The 9821-nt window shown below is 39.7% G+C and overlaps 1 protein-coding gene across 2 annotated transcripts in view; it reads left to right on the top strand.

Annotated features, from left to right (window-relative positions):
• The first annotated feature begins 243 nt into the window (after positions 1–243).
• Positions 244–9821, top strand: part of inka2 (inka box actin regulator 2) — a 31083-nt gene continuing 21505 nt past the window's right edge. For both annotated transcript variants that reach the window (XR_004656444.1, XM_034870200.1), the window contains exon 1: positions 244–624. Coding sequence is in view for 1 of the 2 variants with exons in the window: in XM_034870200.1 (XP_034726091.1) it covers positions 553–624 (72 nt within the window). In the remaining variant the exon portion in view is untranslated. The remainder of the gene's footprint in view (positions 625–9821) is intronic.

Here is a 9821-nt window from a genome sequence, read left to right as displayed (position 1 = left end):
TTCAAATATATCCAGATGTTTTCGTCTCACTCTATATATCTCTGTGAAATCCACTCGTCCGTGATAAATGACGGATCCCAGTCTGATCCTAGTTTGAATGAGGCTCTCGAGAGATTTATTCATCGGAGGAAATTGGATGGGCAACGTTATAGGCGCTCGTCTTGAATGGGAAAAAAGCAGAGGGGAAATAAACTGGGTTGAGCAACGCACACACACACACACACACACACACACACAGCAGACTGGCAGTATCGGCAGCTGCTGAGACACACGCATGGACTGAGTCAGAGTGATGCAGCCACAAAAAGGACCTCATTATAATTTTTTGGAGTAAACGCATTTTCGTCATCAGCTGTTTCCTCATTACAGAATTCGCGTCATTGCAAGCCGTGCGCGCATTCCTCAGCAGGATTTTCGCATCACCACCACTTTTCTGCTCTCCGCGAGGTCGTTGTTTGAATTTTCCCTTCCCAGCAGAGAGCTCGGATAGTCATGCCCCAGCGGCGACTGACGAAACCCTTTATCTGAAATTCTTGTATTTTTGAAAAAGAAATGGAACAACAGCTCTCAAAACCAGAATGCAAAAACATGGATGCGTGTCTGAGGCGACTGAAGCAAGAACTGGTAGGTTCCGTTTTATCTACTGTACTTATACTATTGCAATCAGCTCTAAATTATGCTGTTTTTACTTTATTTGTGTGCTAATTATATAAGAGTGCTTATTAAGGATATAACAGTTTTAATGAACAAATTGACACGCAATAAATTAATTTCTCACAAAAAATATATTCAAAATAAAATCACTTGTGGTGCTTTCTTTGCATAGCATATTACGTGGCGTGACATATCTCACTCATATTCTAGTTGTTTTAGTTCAGTTGGGGGTGTATGTGTATTTTTTTTTTAAATGGCATTAATCTGTGGAAGCTTAAAGCCTTGAGTACATCAGAGGCATGAGTACATATCCTCCTCCTCGCTGTCTACCCATCTGGGACAGATGTTTTAAGCTTAATGAGCTCAATACGGTTTCTCCTCTTCTCTCATAGAGGAGGACTGCTTTTGGTTCCTAAAAATAACTAAAAAAAGCAGTAAGATTCGTGGTAAATGTAAATCATGTTTTGCAATAAACGAGCTTAAACGATCAGGATTGACAGAAAATTATTCAGAAACTATTTTTACAGTCCAATAATCGTTTGATTCACTTTTAAAGCAGAAATGCCAAGAGTTGGGTTTCTGGCTCCCTAGATTTTAGGATTTCCTGCTTTTATCTGTTTATTATCATTGTAAAACTTTGGGTTTTGAACTGTTAAAGAAAACAAACAACAAAACATTTTAGGGCCCCACTATGAGCTAGGGAACAAAATACTTACAAAAATTGATTTATCAAGAAAATAATCAACAGATTAACCAATAAAGAAAATAATCATTAGATGCAGCCCTACAGCAGACTGCTGCAAGGTCTTGCTTTTACAGTGTAGTGAGTGAAGCTGGCATTCATCACAATAGAATGTTCTAAATCAATCTGTCAGTCTCCCTTATTTAATATGTGCACATTTTCTCTCATCTAATAAACATATTTGTTTGATGGTGGCAAATTTAGAGTGGTATCTCTTACCCCCGTCCTTGAGATGTAAAATCTAAATCTGTAAGCTGCACCCTCACACTCAAATCACTTGGCAGTGACACACTGTAGACCCATTTTCAAAGGAACCTTAACTGGCACAGATTTCAATTGGAATCTTCTTCAAAGCAGAGTCAGATTTTTTTTTTTAACCCAGCCACTGGCCCACAGAAAAGCCTCGCATGGCTGCGTGTTTTGCAACATGATCTGCTCTGTGACTTCTGTGAATTGGCTTCTCCAAATTAGCCACACGTCTGTGAAGTGGCACTTGAGGTTTTAGGGATGTAGATGTTGATGCCAGGAGGACATGTTGTGTTATAGCTGCCATATCACAGTTGGATAACATAATAGGAAAAGTGTCTCGCCATGCCAGGGATCAAACAGGAGAACGGAGAGCAGATGCCGGTTAAAAAGCCGAGGCAGTCTCCCCCTGCAAAGGACCATGTGGGATGCAATCTGTTGTTCAGAAAAGCAAGGGGTGTCGATGCCAAGGTTGTCACTTTTCTTTCCACTGTGACGGATTTTCCTCCAGTGCCCACTGGAGAGTAGTAAACCATCTCCATCTGCAACACAGACATCACAAAAATGTAACACGCCTGCTGCAAAGTCGATTTCTTCAATAAAGATTCTGGTCGAAGTTTTTAAGGACCTTCCAAGGTTTTTTGCATGTGTTAGTCCATTTACCACAAATCCCACACTTTAATCACAAGTAAATATTTTGCGAACCCTGCTGGGCTGTTAAAGACATTTCTTCTAGTTTCAGGAAAACATTGGTTTCCATTCATCTCTGTATTGAATGAAAATCTGTGAGCAGACTTAAAACTTGCTTGAGTTGTGGCATTCACATGGCATTCAAAGTCTGTGTAAAAGTCACGGAAATTACACCTCAGTGAATCACAGTAGACTACCTGAAACCCATTGAACCATCAGCTCTGAAAGAAGAACAGTGTCATGTAAAAGTGTGAACACTGTGTCAGGGGTCGGGGGGGTCAGACTGTGTGGGGTAGTGTTGGGTCACGCCGGAACATTTGACCTGACAAGCTATTTCTCCTAACTGCTGACCACATCCAACACAGCAGTGATATTAAAACTCAAAGCTGACAGGTTAGTTTTTAAGTCAGAAACGTATCATCATTTTCTTCTTTCCTATCAACTGAAAATAAAGCTTGTGATCAGGCTGTTAGCTCCCATTTGTTCCTATAAAAAGCACTGCCAGGCGCCATAGAAATCCTGAGGATATAATGGTAACAACGAAATATTTTTAAGTTCAGGCATGACTCATTATTCACACAAAAGACAAAGAGTCATGCCTGCCCGCCTGCCTGCCTGCCTGCTTAGAATCAAAGCTACAAAGCTGACATGAGTTTGAGTCATCATGTCTAGATGTAGGGTTCACACCTGCAGTTCCGACACTAAAGTGAAACATTTTGGTGTCATCACTGCTGAAGCTGATTTCAGATGCATCATACTCTTTTATCTCTTTCCAACTTGTGGCACATTTTTAAACATGACTGCCAGCTTGTATTTCAACACCAAAGCCCGCAAGAATGAGGTCATGAAATCGAAGAAAAAAATAGTGTATAGTGTTGTCTGAAAAGCTTGTGTGCCTTAAAGTTGAACGTTCTTTGTTACCTTTAGGGTGTGGGATCAGAAAACGGCACCCAACACAAAGAGGTGTAGTGGTTTAACTTTAGACTTGTTTGTTTGGTGCCTCTCGATCTCCAACCTGCCCTTCCTTCCCCTCAGCTAAAATTGGCAGAGCTCTTGGAGGCAGCTGCAGGGTTCTGCATGAGTGATCATTGTGTTTGAGATGGAACCGCTAACCTTTTTATAACGCCTGTTTGTCATCATGAGACCGTGCACACATAACCAGCCTTATCACAGTTCACAGAATGGAAATTACCAACAAAAGTGTTTAGGATTTACTGTTTTAAGACACAGTTGAGTGGTTCATCATGCTGCTGCTGTAACCACACATGACCCCGCTGGTCTGAGATTGAGTCTGAGAGTTGTGTTTCTCCTCTCCTCTGTTTTCTTTCATTTGAAGAAAAATGTGTGGATTATTTCTCATGGGTGTTGCTGTGACGGAGGTCTAGGTCAATATAGCTCTGCCTCATGTTCTTGTGTCTTTGGGGCCTTCAAATTACATTTTGCCTGACGTTATTGTTTTGTCTATGGCCAGGATAAATTGGATTTTTGGAATTGTTCTGCCACTAAAATGGAAGATGCATTGTGGAAGATATTAAAGCAGCAATAATTGATTTTCTTGGCCACTTGGGAGTCGCGCAGCAAGCTGTAAACATTGATAAATGATCACTGTATAAGTTGTGGTGAACATATTTTTATAGATTCCAGTAGACACAGAAAAACATTAGCATTTATTTGGTGTCATATTTTGGAAACCTGACAAATATCCATTCTCCTTTTAGCTCTGTCTTTGGGCTCCACTAACTCCTGAGTAAGATATCTTGCTCTTCAGCTGCTAAATGCTCCACCAGTTAGTCCTTAACTTTGTTTGCCTGCTATTTGATGCAGGGCTAGTAGCGGATAATAGGTTTAATAAAGCTTATTTTTTTCAAAAATCACCTGCCTGACTGTAAAAGAAATTCATTGAAAACAGTAATGACTAAATCAAAACAGTATCGTTGCACATGGCCAATACAACCAAAACAAGGGGCTAAAAAAAGGTCTGTAGAACAAAGGAAAACTGCAGATTTGGGTGATAATTCTCCGTGGGTTCATAAATACATTACAGATAGTCATTTGATCTAATGTTTATTTAAAAATATTTAATGCATTTTAAAAAGAGGCCCATTTACTGCCACTGCATTTATAACAAACTTCAAATACTACAATGCTCTGTATAAAACATTGAACATGTACTGGCATGTACACTTTATGCACAACATATGATTATGCATTTCACAATATAATGCATTAAAGCTTATGGAGGTCCTTTCAATCCCAATAACTCATTGAAATCAATGAGCTTTTAAATGCTAATAATGCTCCACAACATTCAAGCCACCTATCATGAAAGCTTTTGGACTAAGAGGGGGCAGGTTTTGGAATCTCTGCAAAATGAGTGTCACACTTGATGTTACAATTGTGGGCTGGAGAAGTGGCAGTGCACTTTCACTGCCCACACACGGGCTGCCGACGTCCACTGCTGCGCTATCAAAGATCTGTCTAATGATCATTGCTTGCACTGTCGATTTTCATCCAGGAAGACAACAGATTGGGTCCCAGATTTTCTCCCAATATCTGCCAAAAATGATGATACGGATCCTAATCACTCTGTGTCTCCCACAGCAGCGTCATTTAAGTGATAAATGTAAATGACCTCTAGCAGGAAACAAGCCATTAAACCACTTCCCATCTATAAAAAGGCCGTTAGGGAGTCTTTGCTGGGTACCTGGGCCGAGAAGCAGTGATAAATTTGTTTTAAATACAATGTTTTAAGTCCTCTGTGGTGCTCACGGCATTGAAGTCAAAGATACATTTTAAAAATACATGAGCATCATCTTTTTACGGAAACAGGGCTTCTTGCTTAGGTTAACACAGAACCCACTGTCATAGTCTTCACAGTAACTATTTTTTTTGGTAAAAAGTAGTTGCTGCGAAAAGTAAGTTCTTTAGATATTCCAAACCTTGCTTTAAAAAATTACCAAAATAAGCATTGGGGGAATTGATGTCTCTTTCAGCAGGATGAAATATGGTTTACCATTGCCTTTTTTAAGCCTAACCCTTACTGTTTAGTTAGTTTTAGGCATTGGTAATGAATTAACATTAGAATGGTACTGAATGTAGGCATGAGAAATCCCTAAGTTAAGGAAAACATCATGGTTTTGATTAAAATAACTACTTGGCCAACATAAGGGACAAATTGAGGTTTGGGATTTTAAGAAACAGCTCATGGTCATGGTCATGGTCAAAAGAAACCAGCGCTGACTCTTGATTGACTCTAAGAAACAGGACGGGAACAGCCTTCAGTGTCTGACATGTGGCCACACAGAAAAGCACACAGCCACTAAAAGGGCTTTGTAAGTTACATATTATTACATAGACATTGCATCAACAGGTGCGGTAATTTTTCTTATGAGGACAGTCTCTGATTATGGGGTGCAATCATGACAGAATAAAAGTTCCTGTTGATTTTATTTAATTTTTCGATTTCCATTCCATTTACCTTAATTATACTAGGTTTGAGGCAGAAATATAAGAGACAAATATCTCAAAATCTGCACAAAAAAAATCGAAAATATCCGCCAAGCACGATTCTGCTGTTGGTGTAGTTTAGGTGAACCAACCCTTTAAATTCCTGTCTTATGTGAGGACAAAGTATACAGTGAGACATGAAAGAGTCACATATCAACATACTGAAAGTTACAATTATATAATTTGGGTTAAAAAATGTGGATGTCTGCACTTAGCAACCATTTTGACAAGAGGTATTTGTGTCCCATACTATTTTATTGAACATTATTCACACTTCTTTCTCTCCTGAAAATGACCTTCATGACGTTCGGAGCAAACAGAGTCACCATGTGGCCTTTTTGACAAAAAGGCATTCATTGCTGTGTGCACAGTGATTTATTTATTTCAGTGAATGCTCCCCAGCTTTTATTGCACTCTTCATCGCAACCTCGGCGCTGTCCACAGCGGCCTGTGGCGTGTCCAGCAGCTCAGGCACAGAGACCCTCTCTGTATCCCCTGGACAGAGAACCCATTCCTGTCCTTGACCCACACAGCCCACCATTCATTTTTAATTAGGGGTGGAGGCAGAGGGAGGGTGGTGTGCATTAGCTGCTGCTGCTGGCCAGCTCCTTCTGAACAGGAAGACCTTTTGGGTCTGATGACCTTGGCCGTACTGTTTCCTCCCCCTCCAGCCAACAACAAATAAACAACAACTGGGAATAGCCTGTATTTCACAGCCACAAGAGTATGCCGGTTTGTTTGTGAGTTCACGTTTGTTTGTTTATTTCTCACCTAGCAATCCAGTTAATGTCAGTGAACACAACATAAAATTCCACCCATGTATGCATGCCTTATAAAAAGACACAGACTTCATTCAAGCGAGGCATGTTTAGGCATGTGTGGATATGTGAGCTCAGTGTGTTTCCACAGTGAATTTATTTTTTGCCTTCATAACTGAAGAAGGTTATATCAAGTCTGCAATGGAGGCAGATAACTCAATCTTAACAGACAGTAGAGGGGGAGCATTGATATATTTATACATTGTGGTAATTAAATCACTTGGTTTCTGGGTACATCTTTACTGTAGATGGGCCTTGACGTGAGAACATTAAATAAAGAATTACCAATCAATTGTTTTAAATGAAAACGTCCAGAACCTTTTAATAGGCATCCATTCAACATTAATGCAAGACTGCCAGCCATTGTTCTTAGGGTTTGAAGTACTCAGCCTTTAATTGGCAATTATATATGGTTGGCTGGCATCACTGCAGCCAAAGAAGAAGAAGTAAGGGGATGAAGGGGAAGAATCTGGACTGCGCCTGTTTGTCTTTCTTTCATTCATTTATCAGATTTAAGCTCGGCATTCAGTTTTAAAATTATCTTTTTATAGAAATACACGCTTGATGGATTAAATGGCTTAAATAGTTTGGAGGCATGAGTCCAAAAAGAAGATTTGACTAAACTTAACAAGACTGAGTTAATGATGCCAGTGTTTCTGGGCATTACTTAAATTCCCTGCAGCCTCAATGTCATCACAGTTCTCTTAATAAATAAAATTAGACAGACTTTTTTTCTCATCTCTATTTTTTTTTCTGGGTAATACCTTAAGGGGCTTGTGTAGGTCCTGTCAGGTCTGCATCATCTGTGTCTTTGTCCCAGTGATGCCCTGAGCTGATTCACACATTGTTAAAGTGAAACATCTTGGAATGAACAACATCGTTGTTTAAACTAGAAACCGCCGCAGGGCTACAAAGTCACTTTTAGCATCCTGAGCAGACGGCAGAATGAAGGTTGACAAGGCTGACATATTTGTGCCACAAAGTTCAGCCTTTAAATGTCTGAAGTTAGTTGGCATGGTAAAGCTGAAATAATGGGGTTTAGTTTATAACTGTTCTACTGTTTGTTCCGCAAGGCACAATATGAATTATTAATGTAACCTTAGAATAGAAATGCCAGTAAACAACTCAGTGTGTTTTAAATAACCAGGGAAAAATGCCTGCGTTTTGGGAATAATGGAAAAGTTGCATGTGAGTGGTAAATTAGGGTGTTTTTGGTAAGCGTGTGCAAACAGGTGCGGCCCCTTAAGATTGCTTGAGAACGGTGTGCTTAGCAGATAATATTTCAAAAAGAGAAATTAATACATTAATTGGTCCAGATTTCACCAGCAGCTCAGAGTGCGGTAATCCCTCAGCTGATCCCTGCATAAACTTCACTGAAGCCACATATCTGCCTATGAAGATGTAACGACAATACATAAATGCACGTCATCTTGTTTGCAGACCTGTTGACCTTTGATGTGGAGGAAAGTAAACCATAACTATGTGATCTCTCCCAGCCTCTCCCAGGACGCAGCCAATTACAGCTAATGAAGTCAGCCATATGTGGAAGGCACAGAGACAAGATACAACCTGATTGTGCTAATTACACGTACCTTAGCTGCCTAATTTATCAAGCCAACGGGAAGCTCAGAGGCTTTTGTTCCCGGCATGTGCATTGATAGGCTTATTAACTGATCTTAGAGGCTGTTCACTCCCCCGTGCACCTACTCAGCCATATGTCAGAAATGTGCAGACTGTTTAACCCTTGAGATTTCATGTTAATGGTGCAGGGTTGGATAAGTGTCAAGGCACAATCAATTTACAGAAAATGAATCAACAACAATTATAATAATCAATTAAGTAATTTATTAAGAACAAATGGCAAACATTCTCTGATACCAGCTTCCTAAATTTAAATACTTCAAGTGGCTCTCTGTTTTATGTAATTATAAACACAATATCTTTCGTTTTAGACAATTATCTTTAATATATTGCATGATGATCTGGAAACTAAGTGGCAGAATAATCAGAATTAATTTTATTAATCAATAAACTATATAAGTTTCACTGTTCTAAAACGTTTTGAAAGTCAAATAATTTATTTTGTGCTTAATGCTAACGTCAGCATGTTGCAATGCTTAAAATGACAATGCTACTGGTATAATATACCATGTACACCATCTAAGTTTAGCATGTTAGCATGCTAACATTTACTAATTAGAATTAAACACGATGTGCAGCTGATGTTGGTGAGAATGTTGTTAGTTTTTTAGGTCATCAAGCTGTCATAAAGCAGGTACTGAACAAGTTAAACATTTATTTCCTAAGGGACATAAATGTATGTACCAAATTTCATACTTGTCGAGACTTTTAATTTGAAATCACAAAATGTTATGTGCCATGTGTTAAAACAAAAACCAGGGCATCACCAAAGTCAGTACGCTTCATTCTCAGGGGAATATGGATATCTGTGCGACATTTCCTGGCAATCCATACAATTGCTGTTAAGATATTTCAGTCTGGACCAAATCAGTGGACCGACAAACTGACATTACCATCCACAGAGCCTAAGTAAAGCCATTGGGGCAAAAACATCCTGAGGTAGATATGTATTGTATTGTATTGTAGTTTAATGGAGGTTTGGTATATGTTTTTTTCATGGCTACAATGTTTGTTTTTTTAATCTAAATGTAGACCATTTGTCTGTTTTCCCAGAAAAACCCATATTCTGCAAAAGTCCCTCCTCTCACGGTGCTTAAAGGTTGCTTTGTTAATGATGCCATATTGCCAGTTGTCTTACGCGGCTTCTTTTCCCACCCAGGGGCTCAGTGCAATCACTGCTCCCTCAAGATTAAATATCACAGCCGGGTGATGTTACACCTACAACCAACCCTCCCCACCATTCTCCTGTCTATAAACCCCCTCATGTGTTCTTATGGTGTCATCCATAATTAAATCCATCAACAGTTTTCTCTTTGACATCTTAACATATGGCGAGGGATCCTTCCGCATCTCACACACAACCCTCCTGCTTCTCTGTCTCACCCTCCCCTCTTTTCATCCCTACTCATCCTGCTGACTCTCACCATCCCTCTCACTCCTCTCATTGTCAGTCTGTTTCCGCTTGAGTAATACCCCCCGCATCCCCCGTTTCTCCTACACACACACACACACACACACACACC

The sequence above is a fragment of the Etheostoma cragini genome, chromosome 4 (assembly GCF_013103735.1).
Source record: "Etheostoma cragini isolate CJK2018 chromosome 4, CSU_Ecrag_1.0, whole genome shotgun sequence".
Lineage (NCBI taxonomy): Eukaryota > Metazoa > Chordata > Actinopteri > Perciformes > Percidae > Etheostoma > Etheostoma cragini.
The sequence above is the reverse complement of the archived record's forward strand: the minus strand, read 5'-3'. Positions and strand labels throughout refer to the sequence as shown.